This window comes from Petromyzon marinus, chromosome 66 (genome assembly GCF_048934315.1).
Source record: "Petromyzon marinus isolate PM22_M1 ecotype Great Lakes invasive population chromosome 66, UKy_Petmar_22M1.pri1.0, whole genome shotgun sequence".
NCBI classification, from domain to species: Eukaryota; Metazoa; Chordata; class Hyperoartia; order Petromyzontiformes; family Petromyzontidae; genus Petromyzon; species Petromyzon marinus.
In genome coordinates, this window is record NC_133732.1 from 498,047 (window position 1) to 512,437 (window position 14,391).

The 14,391-nt window shown below is 49.7% G+C and overlaps 1 protein-coding gene across 2 annotated transcripts in view; it reads left to right on the forward strand.

Annotated features, from left to right (window-relative positions):
* Window positions 1-14,391, forward strand: part of LOC116956549 (scavenger receptor cysteine-rich domain-containing protein DMBT1-like) — a 113,771-nt gene that overhangs the window by 16,628 nt on the left and 82,752 nt on the right. Inside the window, exons 3-5 of one of the 2 annotated variants that reach the window (XM_032978242.2) lie at window positions 10,160-10,201; window positions 12,021-12,059; window positions 12,273-12,317. In XM_032978242.2, coding sequence (XP_032834133.2) covers window positions 10,160-10,201; window positions 12,021-12,059; window positions 12,273-12,317 — 126 coding nt within the window. The remainder of the gene's footprint in view (window positions 1-10,159; window positions 10,202-12,020; window positions 12,060-12,272; window positions 12,318-14,391) is intronic. The other variant, XM_076054366.1, reaches the window with a different exon arrangement.

Below are 14,391 nucleotides of genomic sequence, written 5' to 3' on the forward strand. Positions count from 1 at the left end.
TATCGACTTTTTTACCTTTTATTTTTTGCTCTTATATCGTTTTTGTGTATTGTTATTAATGTACCTTGCTAACCCTACTGGACATCTATGAAAAAGAGCTTCATAGCTCATCAGATTCTTCAGGGATGAATGATTATAATTCCACCATTTAAATATATATTTACAATGTAACTGGTATTGGCTAAAACATCTCAATTCTTTAAAATGTCGTGTTAAATTACTCTATAGAGCATTACACAGAGCAACATAGCCCCGATTGGCATTATTGATGCCAAAGAGTGTTGAGGCTCAGTGAGGCTTTCTATTGCGTCTCACTCAAACATTCTAAGGAAACCCACATTAGCAGCTGCCCATGAGTGTGACAAGACAGTTGAGCACCCGCCTGCAAACGGGCATTAGTCGACCAGTATGGTGTGACTAGCCTTTTGCCCGTCCAAGGATGGGTGTATTGCAGTAAATCTGAAATTTGCAAGCGAAAAAGCAGACCACGACGTGATATTCATTGCATTAATGCGTGTGTCACCGCGCCCTTACAAACTGCACAGACCTATGTTCTGTACCTTTGAGGCATAGTGGAAAAAGTCAGCACTGTACATGAGTGTTGTACTTTTTTTAGTGTTCAAATGCACTGCTGGATGAAGGCCCACCGCAGACTGTGCGCTTGTCGTGGTTGGAGGTGTGACGTGTTGTGAAAGAGAGCTGACGTCGCCGCCCATACATGCGTGATGACGCGCGTGTCGGGGACGTCATCCCACACGTGCCTGTTCGGGGGTGTACATGTCTGTGGGGGGCGCACCTCTGGTTGGCTGCTTGGTCCCGGTCACGTGATGCACTTCAACCAATCCGTGCCGCGATAGTCACAATGACAGAATGACGGACCTGGGTGTTTATATATTAGTATGATTGCTGTATAATCCCAATTGAGACATTTGCGGCATTATATTTCAAATATTACAGATCGTGACCATGTCGACGGCACACAATGGTACACTTTTAATAAATGTGCTTAACGAGCTTGGTTTTTGAACATAACATAAAAAATACTTCGTATTCTTTTTCATTCAGTTAAACAAAGATTAACACTCACAAACAGCGAGTGCTCGCTTAACACGGTGGTTGCGTTCCTAAAAAAATGCTGCTTAAAGCAATCGAACTAAGCAAACGCCTTAAGAGAGCTCTGATTAAATATAAATATTCAAATCCTGGCAGCTGATAAAGGCCGCACTACTGTAGTGATGTCACGAGCCGATTATGATAATACAATTAAAGATTTACTAGATGAAGGTACCTACATCAAAATTAAACGAGATCCAACTAATACTTTAGAACGTAAGACTACTGCAATCATTGCAAATTAATTAATTCCTAAGAATGAGCAATACCGAATTAAGCCAAGGGCCTCAAAACCACCGATATTGTATGGGCTACCAAAGGTTCATAAAATCAGCATCCAATTACGACCCATAGTCAGTACAATTGGCTCTGCCACATATAAATTAGCAAAATATATAACTAAACAAATACAGCCCTACATCGTTAGGACATCTTCATTCATAAAAAATTTCAGAACATCTTGTGAATGTGATTAAAGATATCAAACTTAACTCTAATGATATTCTGGTGAGTTTTGATGTGATTTATCTATTCACAAAGGTTCCAGTGAACGAATCGCTTAAATTACTTGATACACTAGTTAAGAATACAGGTTTACTAAAAGATATCCCGAAATTAACTGATCATTGTTTAAATAACACTTACTTCTTATGGAGATGTGATTTATATAAACAAAAGGAAGGAGCCGTAATGGGCTCTCCTTTATCTCCCGTTATAGCAAATCTGTACATGGAAAACTTTGAAACAAGAGCACTTGCCTCGAGTGCATCAAAACCATATTTTTGGTTTAGATATGTTGAGACACTTTGGTTGTCTGGCCACATGGTAAAGATGCACTTAATGATTTTCTAAATCATCTCAATGCACAAAACCCGGCCATCCAGTTCACCATGGAAATGGAGGTGAATAACAGACTCCCGTTCCTAGATATCTTGTTGGGACATGGTCTAAATGGCAAAATAACACACAGCGTTTACCGAAAGCAAACGCACACTGATGCCTATTTGAATGCAGATTCACATCATTACCCAGCTCAGAAATCCTCTCTTATCAAGACACTCATACATCGGGCTAAAACAGTGTCAGATGGTAAACGTCTAGTGAGAGAGATTAAACATGTTAAAGAGGCACTAAGACAGAATGGCTACAATAAAGCTCAAATTAACAGAGCACTGAATGCCAAATCACGAACGCAAAGCAACACTGCTGAAAGCGATATCATTGTTCAAACAATTAAAATACCATATATTTCAGGAGTAACTGACAAATTAGCCCGTGTTTTGCAAATGCAAAACATTCAAGTAAGATTTGGTATAGTACGCAAAATTCAAAAACTGGTATCTGGCACTAAAGACGAATTGCCTAAATTTATCAACAAAAGGTATATATCGGAGTAATTGTTCATGTGGCAGATGCTATATTGGACATCTGGGACGAAACATCAGCGTAAGACGAAAAGAACACAAAAGATATATTAAATTATCTCAAACACCACTGTCGGCAGTGGCAGAGCATGCTTGTCAACAAGGACACTCAATTGATTTTGATAACGTTGAATTGTTGTGTAAAACGAATTATTACTGGCCAAGACTAATTAGAGAATCCATTGAAATTGAGAGAAATACAAATAACTTTAATCGCTCTGACAGCTACATGCTTAGTGCGGCCTGGAAGCGCATTATTAAATAAAAGATATAATACAATTACAATTCCTTATTAGGTAAACAAATACCAATGAATAACAATTGAATGATTACCAATCTATTATTAAATAACAATACCCTCCCCCTCTCTGCCTCAAATCACTGCACCAGAATTAATTAAATGACGTCACCCTGCTGCTGCTCTATTTAAGACCTGGAGCAAGATGAGAGCCTCACCATTCTGGCAAATTGTCCGATGAAGCTGGATGTAATTACCAGCGAAACCCGTTCTCGTTCTTCCTGAAGTGCCACAGTGGCACACGTCGATATCCCGTGGATTTCCCAGCCACCCCGGGGTTTGTGAGGGCCACAGGCCGGACGGCCGGGGGCGGCCTTGCTGCCGGAGGGTGGGGGTGCCACACGCGCTGCGGGGGAGGTGATTTCACCACAACGAGCGAATGGAGACGGCAGGGAAGGAGACGGGGACGCGGCGTGCGCCAAGGACCATGGAGGATGCCTGCGGGGCCGAGAGAGACCGGAGGGACGGCACGGGCCTGCCTGGGGCGGGGGAGGTGACGGGGGAGGTGCAGCGAGAGAGAGGTGCAGGGATGGTGGATGGACCGGAGGGGCGGCGGGGGGGGAGGAGCGAAGAGGACGAGGGGAAGTGCCGGGAGACTGGGGAAGGAGCGCCCCCAAACAGAACACAGGGGACGAAGCAGGAGGGATGCTATAAACCCGGGGGCCACGGGAGGAACGGAGGAAGAAGATGACAGCGGATGCTGGTTCGGTGGGGGCAGGGAGACCCAGCGAAAGAGCAGGGAGGTGGCGCAGTGGAGCAGGGGCGGGCTTGACACCAACGCACGCCAGGAGGCACAACTGCGTCAGGGTGGAGTTGAAGGACGACGTGGGGGAGGAGGTGACGATTGATAGAGTGACCTTCGTGAGGTCGGTGATGCTCAGGATGTTGCGGGTGGAGGTGGCGGACCTGTACTGTTTGATTGCTCTGCCAGGGGGGAGGGCTTTTGACGTGAGCTTTACTTCGAGCCTCCTGCTGCAGAACTTCCTCACCCGCTTCGAGGAGAAGGCGGGGGAGAAGCCTCTGGCATCCATGAGGACGCAGCTGCTGTCGGATCTGGAAACAAAGGTTGTGACTGTATTCTTGTATAATGAGGCACTGTATGACCAGGACGTGGAGGTGTGGTTGAGACAGCATTGCCTGCTATTATCTAACTGCAAGAGGGTGCAAGACTCTGTTGGGATATGGACCGGGGCCAGGCAATGGAGGGTGCGGCTGAAGACGGAGGGGGGGGGGGGGGCTGAATCATATCCCGAGCGCCTTAAACATTGGGGGGAACAGGGGGTACGTGGTATACGCGGGCCAGCCTAAACTGTGTAGGTGTGGGGGAAGGGGGCACCTGGCGGCAGCATGCGAGGCAAGAATCTGCTACAGGTGCAAGGTGCCGGATCACACGGTGGAGGAGTGCAGGGAGCCGGTCCAATGCAACCTCTGCGGTAGCAGAGCGCACCTGTATTGGGACTACCCGGAATCATATGCCAACAAGGTGCGGGCGTACTGGGGTGGATGGGAGGGGGAGGCGGTGGAGGAGGCGACCAGATGGGGATCGGACCGGGAGCTTGTGGGGGAGGAAGGAGAGGCGGCAGAACCACCCCCCCCCCCCCCCGGGGGGGGGGGGGAGAGGGAGGGAGACCTGCGGAGGGGGAAGCCACAACATCACCGTACCGGGAGGAGGGGGAGCAGGGGGAGGAGGGGAGGGAAGACGAGGGAGATGCCCCAGGAATCCCCGTGGTGGACTGGGCGGAGGCAATGGGCGAGGAGGAGGGCGAGAGGGAGCAACGGGTGGAGGAAGGAGCTGAAGGGACGTGGGCGGAAACAACGGGGAGGAAGAGGAAATTGGACAGAGCCCTAAAGGGGGCTGGCCCCCAGCATGACACGGATCCTTCAGGCTCCTCACCGGACACGGAGGTGTCTGGGTGGAGGAGGACAGAAGGAGGGGGGCGTTTGAACAGTGCCACCTACCGTACACCCTGGGCTTGGAAGAACTGTTTGAAGACTGGGACAGCCACTACTTATGGTCGGGTGGCAACGGTAATCGGTGCACTGGTGTAGTTACCTTCCTAAGCAGGAGGGAAATGAGGGTGGAGGGAACCCAAGAGATGATCCCGGGCCGACTCCTTTGTGTGGACGTGTCCTACTAAGGCGTGGAGTTGCGGCTGGTGAATGTGTACGCCCCTGTGCGATGCATGGAAAGGGTAGAGTTGTGGGAGAGCTTAGCGACCCTACTGGCTACTAGGCGACAAGTCATCGTAGGGGGAGACTTCAATTGCCCGCTATACTTAACGGACCTGGTGTTGGCAAAGGGGAGGAGGAAACTGGACTCTTCCTCCAGAAAGCTGAGAGAGCTGATGGCGGACCTCGGCATGATAGACGCTTTCAGGAGGGTGCATGGTGTAAGGCCCGGGTACACATGGTCGGACAAAAGCGGGGGAGCGCAGTCGTGGATAGATTTTATCTTCACCTCTGCCAAAGTAGAAGTGGAAAGCGCGGGGGTGGAGCCCTTCCCCCTCTTGGACCACAAAATGGTCGTGGCATCGCTCGCGATCCCAGGTGGGGCGAGGAGAGGAAAAGGGATGTGGAAAATGAACGTGGGTCTATTGAAGAAAAAGAAAGTGGTGGGGGACTTTGTGCAAAAATACAAAGACTGGAGGACCTTGCAGGACTGTTTCCCCACGAGGGTGCAATGGTGGGGCCAGATGAAGGGCAGGGTGAAAGCGCTTTTCCAGTGCCATAGTAGGAGGAGGGGAGTGAACAGGGAGTTGAGGCAGTGGAAGGCCAGGCTGGAGAGGATGTACAAGTTGCTCGAGCTAGGCTTCCCAATGGGGGAAAGGATAGAGGAATTGAAAGGGAGGATAGCCTCAGTGTACAGGGCGAGGGTTAGGGCAACGGAGGAAGGGGAGAAGTGCACGAGGTTTTTCTTCAAAGCAGGTAGGGAGGGGGATAACGCAATTAGGGAATTGGTAAGCCCTGCCAGGGGCAGGCAGACGACGATGGCAGGGATGATGAGCATAGCGGAGGACTTCTATAGGGAGCTGTACGGGAGAAAAGGGACAGATGGGGGGAAGCGGGAGGAGCTGCTGGGGGCAATGGGGAGGAGGATTGGGGGCCCGGAGTCGCTGGGGGAGAAAATTCAGCAGGGAGAAGTGGAAGGGGCGGTAAAGGGGCTGAATAGGAATAGAACCCCGGGCCCGGATGGTATCCCAGCGGAGTTCTACGTCAAGTTCTGGGAGCTCCTGAAGGAGGACATGCTGCAAATCTGTAGGGAGACTTTAGAGGAGGGCCGGGTGCCGGACGATATGCGGGAGGGTTTAGTTACACTGATTTATAAAGGGAAGGGGGATCGCAAGGACTTGGGAAGCTGGTGCCCAATTACACTCCTAAACACGGACTACAAAACCTACTTTACTTGGAATGGCTCCTTCTACAAACAAAATGAGGGTACCCCCATGGGATCCCCCTTGTCACCAGTGATAGCCAATTTTTTCATGGAGAAATTTGAATCAAGACACCATCCAGACTTCCACCCTCAGACCTTCCCTGTGGAAGAGATATGTAGACGACACTTTCGTCATTTGGCCACATGGCCTCCCGGCTTTGAACCTTTTCCTAGACCACGTTAATTCCAGACACCCCGCCATCAAATTCACCATGGAAGTGGAGAAAGATGGCAAGCTGCCATTCTTGGATGTTCTGTTTGAGAGGAGACCTGATGACTCATTGGGACATTCTGTCTACAGGCAACCCACCCACACAGATTCCTACTTGAAACCTGATTCCCACCACCACCCGACGCAAAAGGATTCTCTCATCAAAACGTTATACCACAGGGCTCATTGCATTTTGGACCAACACCACCTGACCAGTGAATTAAAACATGTGCATCTGGCCCTCAAAAGGAATGGATACTCTGACCGTACCATCCGCCAAGCTGTTTCTCCCTCCATACAGAAAGAACCACTTGATACTCCGATCAAAACCATCACACTGCCATATATAGCAGGCGTTACTAAAAAGATCTCCAAAATTCTAAACAAACACAAGATCCTGGTCTTGTTCAAAACAGTACACAAAATCCGTGACCTGATGCCTTCCGTGAAGGATGTCATTCCTGACTTACAGTACCCCGGAGTTTACAGATTGATCTGCACCTGTGGTGACTGCTATATCGGGGAGACGAAACGACATGTCTCTGACCGAATTTGCGAGCACAAATCAGATTTGAAACACGGCAGAACGAATTATTCTGCCATAGCTGATCACTGTTACAACGCTGTGGGTGATCACGATATAATTTTCTCCGATACAAGGGTTCTTTGCAAACCCACGGGTTTTTATCAGAGATTTGTTCACGAGGCAATTCAGATTTACAAACACAGACAATTTCAACCGAGAAGATGGTTTCAAATTAAGCAACCATTGGAAAGATGTTCGAAATCGAACCAAACATTAAACTAATTTTCAATGGTACAGAATATTTTTTCAAGTAATGGTATCCCAAACTTTCGCAGCTGCTTAAATTCCCTTTTCACACCATCAATATGTAAACTCCCCCCCCCCCTCGCCGGTCTGCACATGTTCACCCCCTCGACACCATTCATCATGCTAAGTCCGCCAATTAAATGCTAATTTTTATGCTAATTCATTTGTCAAGGCACCTTAATTCCTCTCACAAAAGCTTAAAGGTCGCGGCCTGAGCTTGGCTGTGTTCACTCCAGCGCTGTCCTCGAGACAGTCTGGTCCCTTCACCTGTGTTGTGGCCGAAACGTCGTGAAAATTTTTTTGTTTTATACATTTACGTGACTTTACCGAATAGAACCAAAGAGTACGGACTACAAGATTTTAGCAAGGATAGTTGCGGCACGATTATGGAAGGTGGTGGGGGGGGGGTGTTAGAGCCGGATCAGACGTGCGCGGTCCCGGGGAGGAGGATCACGGACTCCCTGGTGGTGCTGAGGGAGGCTATAGAAGGGGAAAGAGAGAGGGGGTGCCCACTGGGGATTCTGAGTTTGGACTTGGACAAAGCCATTGACCGTCTTTCGCATGAGTATATGCTGGCGGTGATGGAGAGAATGGGAATGAGTGGGCCCCTGGTGGAGTGGGTGGCACGGCTCTACGGTGGGCTCAGGGCTAGGCTTTTGATAAACAGGGAATGCTTGGGGGTGATTCAAGTGGAGTCCGGGGTGCGGCAGGGGTGCCCGATGTCCCCGGTCTTGTTCATTATGAGCATGGAACCTCTTGCGCAGACAATAAGGGATAACCAAAGGATTTTAGTGGTGACAATCCCGGGCAACAAGGAACAAGGGAAAGTGACATTGTATATAGACGACGTGGCCATGCTGTGCAGGGACGTTGTGTCGGTGTGGAGAGCTATGGAGGAGACAGGGCGGTTCTGTGCGGCCTCCGGCTTAAAGATCAACACGAGGAAGAGCGAACTGATGGCCTTTGGGGACTCGAGGTTGTTTGAGGGTCGGCCACCAGAGTTGAGACTGCAGATGGAAGAGATCACGGTGCTAGGGGTGATTTTCTGTAGGGATAGATCGGCGGAGCATAACTGGGAGAAAAAGATAAGGCTAAGGGACGTTTGGGTAAGTGGGCAGGGAGGCGACTCACGATGGCTGGGAGGATCATGGTGGTGAAGGTGGAGATACTGCCAACGCTGAACTACCTGGCGCAAGTATTCCCACCTGGTAGGAGGGAGGTCAAGGCCTTGACGTCGACGCTATTCGGATTTATCTGGGGGGGAGGGATGGAGAGGGTGAGGAGGGCCATACTGTGCATGCAGGTTGGGAACGGGGGGAGGGGCGCCTCAAATGTGGAATACACCCTGATCTCGATCTTTGTATGTAATGCAATGGGACTGTTATTCTCCGTAGAGCCGCGAGGTAAGGCGGCGTGCTACATGAGGTATCGCCTGACGTGGCGCCTGCGGGGCCTCGGGATGACCCAGGCTGAGAGGAGCACACACTTGGACTGGCCGGGGGGCTGGTTGAGTGACGTGGTGGGGGGCTATGTAGGGCAGCACTGCCTGAACCGGTGGGGGGGCCGGTGGAGCCCCAGGGAGGTGCGGGCCGAGGCGGAGAAAGGGGAGACCTGTGAGGAGGTGCCAGGTGCGAGGAAGGCGGTACACCGGCAAATTTGGAGGAACATGTCGTCGGCGGCACTCACAAAAGAACAGAGGGACCTGTCCTGGCTGGCGGTCCGGGATAAACTGGAGACGAGGGGCTTCATGTACGCCCGCCAAATGGCACGCACCCCCAAATGCCTGAGGGGCTGCAACGGGGACGAGAGTGCAGTACATGTGTTGGTGGCATGCCCCTTTGCCCAGGTGGTGTGGAGGCGGAGCGAACCGTTGTTGGCCCGGTTCGCCCCGTCGAAGGTGACAACGTGGGACATTATGTGGGGGGAATTGCGGGGAGTGGGAGGGGAGGACAGGGACCGGGCGTGGGCCATAATAGGTGCAACAAAGGAGGCCTTATGGAAGGCGCGCAAGAAGGAACTGGAGGGGTCCCAGATGTCCCTTTTTGGAAACGTGCCACGTGGCGAGGAGGTTGTTGGAGAGGGTGGTGGAGGTGGATCGGGTGAGGCTAGGACACGAAGCCGCACGGGAAAAGTGGAAGTGGCCACTGCCCAGGGTGGGTTAGGGCGGCCTGAGATGGGGGGGGGAGCCTTTACTGGCACCCGGGGGCGAGGTCGTGCGTAGCTGGAGGGGAGGTAGCCCCTCCATGCACAGATGTGGCCCAGTGCTCTGTCGGGGGGTGATTCCGGTCTCGCGGATGGGTCGGCGGCCGGGTAGGGTCTTCGCGGCGCGCGGGAAGGGGCGGCCCCTCGATCTTTGTTTCGTTTTGTTTTCTTCGCTGTGAAACTGAATAAAAAAATGTAAAAATCGTAATTACAAGCGAAACGTCGTACTCAAATTTTTTATGATGTTGATTCACTCTTCAACACACCGGTGGGCTAAAGTAGTTAACTATTTGTCCTTTGTAAACGTTGACACATTTTTTACAGTTTGGCCGTGTCGGGTGGTGGAGGGTTACGGCACATTTATAAATAACGCGATCTAACCCAAAAACCTCTATTATGCTTAAAGCAAAATTGCGTTAAGAGGGAGTAATTTTCCGCTGAGGAATAATGGCGAAGGAAGGGGTGCCATTCCAAACCGTAATTGTATTGTTTTTATTTCACAGTCCACTGTTTTATGTGTTTATGTACGTGTTGTGTTTATATACTTACATAAATATGCTATGTATGACAGTTATTTATTTAAAAATGAAGTGTGAGGTATATGGCGAGTGAAAAAAAATTAATTCATGTTTATTTGATCTTTCAGCTACGGCAGCTTTAAGTACACCATCTAAAACTGAATCAACAAGTGAGTACACTTTCAGTAAATGTGCTTAACACCGAGCATGGTTTTTAAACATAACATAAAAAAAATATTTAAACATTTTTTAATTAAGTAAAACAAAAAATTACACTCGCATGCTGCGAGTCCTCGCTCAACGCCGCGGTTGCGTTCCTAAAAATTGCTGCTTAAAGCAAATTCGCGTTAAGCAAGAGTAATTGTCCCCTGGGGAATAACGGTGATGGTAGGGGGTGCCATTCCAAACCGTAATTGAATTATTTTTATATCACAGTCTACTGTTGGACATGTTTTTTTACGTGTTGTGTTTATATATTTATATAAATATGCTATGTGTGACAGTAATTTATTTAAACATAAAGTGGGTGAGAGATATGGCGAGTGAAAAAGAGAGAGAGATGTGACGATGCGCATGCAAAGATGCCAAAACAAAGCCTGCGGAAGAAGAGGATGGCATGCCATGTATCATAGCGCATATAAGTTCTACAGTACCAAGACTACGGTACTACGCTACCAGCTTCCAGCATCACAGAACAACGTTGCTAACACCCACGACGCTCAGAAAAGTAGTCCTTCACGTGCTAGTGTGACCCGTGCTCACTGTGTCTCGATCTCTCCTGGTCGTGATCGTTATCGACGACACAGTGCGGTCATTAATAAACGGTAAAATAAAAGTTATGGTAGTACTCTGCGCTGTTTTGGTTCCGCTGCGTGATTCTCCTCCTTGTCAACTGTGACACAACTCGCTATCACTCCCAACACTGGCTACGCGCACCCAATGACTTTCTGGACGGGGGTCCAAAATTAGATGTTTCTTTGTCCGGCTCGCAGCTCACAGGTACGCCAACGGACCTGTCATATCGACGTGCTGGTGTCACGATTGGCCCCCCGATAAACATCTCCCTCTCTTCAAAATCATCCTGCGGTGATCACGTGATTCTGGCAATTGAGTCAAGTGCCTGCCTATTCTGAGAGATTGATGAAGGGCGTGGCCAAACATACTCCCCATTTATCACCACTATTTATATTGTAGTGCGAATATATGCACCAATTATTAGTAACACAATCACAATGGTTGCTCTAGACTTGCGTTATAGTGAGTAGTCCGTCCTGAAATAGACTCTCTAGTAGTCCGTCACGTGCTAGACTCGCGTTGTAGTGAGTACACCGTCACGTGCTAGACTCGCGTTGCAGTGAGTAGTCCGTCACTTGCTAGACTCACGTTGTAGTGAGTAGTCCGTCACTTGCTAGACTCACGTTGTAGTGAGTAGTCCGTCACGTGCTAGACTCGTGTTGTAGCGAGTGGTCTGTGACGTGCTAGACTCACGTTGTAGTGAGTAGTCCGTCACGTGCTAGACTCACGTTGTAGTGAGTAGTCCGTCACGTGCTAGACTCGTGTTGTAGCGAGTGGTCTGTGACGTGCTAGACTCGCGTTGTCCTGAGCAGCCCGTCACGCGCGAGACTCGCATTATAGTGAGTAGTCCGTCAGCGATAATGCACCACGTGAGGATTCACTCAATCCTGTTTGGTGACCTCGGCTGCCTTCTGTGGCAAACTTCTGAAAGACATATAATCTTCGAGTAGACAAGGTTTGTCACTTCGGACAGTCTGAGAATTGACATCTCTCGTTGGGTGGCAGTGTTCATTAGTTCTTAGATCCGGTGGTATCGTCCAACATTTTCAGAGTAATAGTATGATGATGTTTATTGCTGGCTCATTGGCATTCTGGGCCCATCTGGATATTATGCTCAGAAACAGTGTTTTTAAAAATGCATTTTTGTACATCAACTTTACAACATCAACTAATAGCAGATCTGACTGTTTTCAGCTTCCACAACTCCGGTGACAACGGTCACAATTCAAACACGTGAGTTATTTGTTACAATGTTGATTCTCTCCTAGTTGCATTTAAACATATACACATTTTTCCATATTTTAAATGTTTACAGACCAATGTAATTATATTCACTCAGTAATCGTATTGTTCGTTATATATATGTTGATAAAGCGACTTCAATAATCACGATTTATAACCAAACGTAACACTCTATTTAATTAACATTCGTGTTTGCTTTTTCAGCACCTGCAACGACTGCTTACCCATGGATTATAACCAATTCATCGAGTAAGTGTTTTACACTCTAATTTGATCATCACTTCTCTGATTGTTAATCAACTAAATTAAAGAGAAACAACAGTTAATCCCCATATCAAATATTATAGTTCTTTTGATTTTTTTATGAAAACATTAATTTGTATTATTTTATTGCACTGCTTTTTAATGCACTTCAAATAAGGTTGAAACGTATTCATGCATCAGGTCTGCCCATCCGTCTTGTCTGTATGCCCTTAACACAGGGGCATAACCCTCATAAAAATTATCAACATGAACGAAACTCAGAAAGTTGTGCAACTATTAGTTATACTCGCCTTTTGCCCATCCAAGTGTAGTGGTGTAAGGACGAGCAGACTTCTTTAGGAGGCACACTCTGTTTATTGTATTATTTCCTTATACATCGCTTAACACACACAGAGGGATATTCGGTCCCCTCACCCGATACCCTAGGGAGGTACAGCCTCCGGACTTGGCGGGACTCACACGTCTACCGCTAACCTCCTTGATACCCAAGGAGGTACAACCTCCGGACTTGGCGGGACTCACACGTCTACCGCTATCCTAGTCCTCCGGCTAGGACCTAGGGGAGGCTATCTGACCCACCGCTGGCCTGGTGGGTCCTGACCACTGGGTATGCCGAGCCTTAGCCCTTAGAAGGGCTGAAAGGCTGGTCCAGGGTCCTAGCTAGGCTTCAGCCCAGTCTTCTGTCTTCGTGCAGGGAGCGAAGCCCCCAGGTCCGTTGGGTCACCCGTCTTATACCCCTTCGTGGCCAGGTAGAACCAATCATACATTCCCACGTGGAACCGTCTGATTGGTTCGCACCAAACCCTGGCCACGATCCGTTTCACCTCGACTGACCCCAACCGTTGTACCCAGGGGTAATGCTGCACCGCCCTGGTGGCAACGCAGGTTACGCAACAGCGCGTAGTTAACACCTCTACATCACCCCCTCCTTCGGAAGCTCCAGCCGTCCCGGCTGCAACAATGGGAAACTCCGAAATTACCAATGGTAGAAGAATTGTGAGTGTGCCTCACGAACAACAAGAACAATTAAACCCCTATAAATACCCCCCTTAACAACATAACGTATGTACAAGGCACTAGACATGCCAAAAAAACATTATAACAACCGGCGAGATTTCGCGCGCGTGCGTTTCGCGGGACCATCGTAGGGGATGGCAGGCTTTGTCGGCGGCACAAGGGAAGGAGGAGGATGAGCCAGAGCATCCGGTGGGCCTTTATGCATCTCCACGGGGACACCTGCTGCTCCACGGTCCATTGAGGCCGAACGTGGCCTGCATGGAGCCGTCACTCCCGCGTCATCTGCAGGAGGAATGACACGCCTGCGCTGCGGGTTAGGCACCAACGGGGCAACATCTGGCTCGTCGGACGCGTCGCACACTCGGCCCCCATGTCGTGTGTGTTGTGGAGGGACGCGTGGCGTGACGAAGGGTTTTAACCGAGAGGGGTGAACGCACCAGCGACGCCGTCCCCAGCTAATTTTAACACATTGGGGACGCAGGACTTCCACTACCTCAACCGGGCCTCGCCATGGTCTGAGGAGTTTGGCCGACGTGGACACCGGCACCTGGGGGCAGTGGAGCCATGCCCTGTCTGCCGGTGCCCACCGATGCGTGTACGACCGAGGGTCCCGCAGTCGCAAATTCGCCCTTTGGCGGGAAGCCGAATTTTCAATGGCGGCCTCCCGTGCCTCGGCCAACTTACGGAGGTTGAATCGCAAGTGGTCAACGAGCTTTGACTTTTGCGGTGGCTGTTCGATTTCCAGCCGAACGTCGGAGGGAGGAAAGGCATCCCTGCCGTACATTAGAAAGAACGGGGAAAATCCCGTCGCCGCGTGAGGTGCCATACGGTATGCGGCGAGGACCCCCGGAACATGCAAGTCCCAATCGAGGTGGGATTCATCGACCTGATGGCATAACATAGCGGTGAGAGTTCTATGAAGGCGCTCTACCATGCCGTCGGTCTGGGGATGGTAGGGCGAAGTGCGCACTTTCTTAGTGCCCAACAGGCGGCACACATCAGTCAGCAAGGCTCCTGAAAAATTTCTTCCCTGATCGGTCAG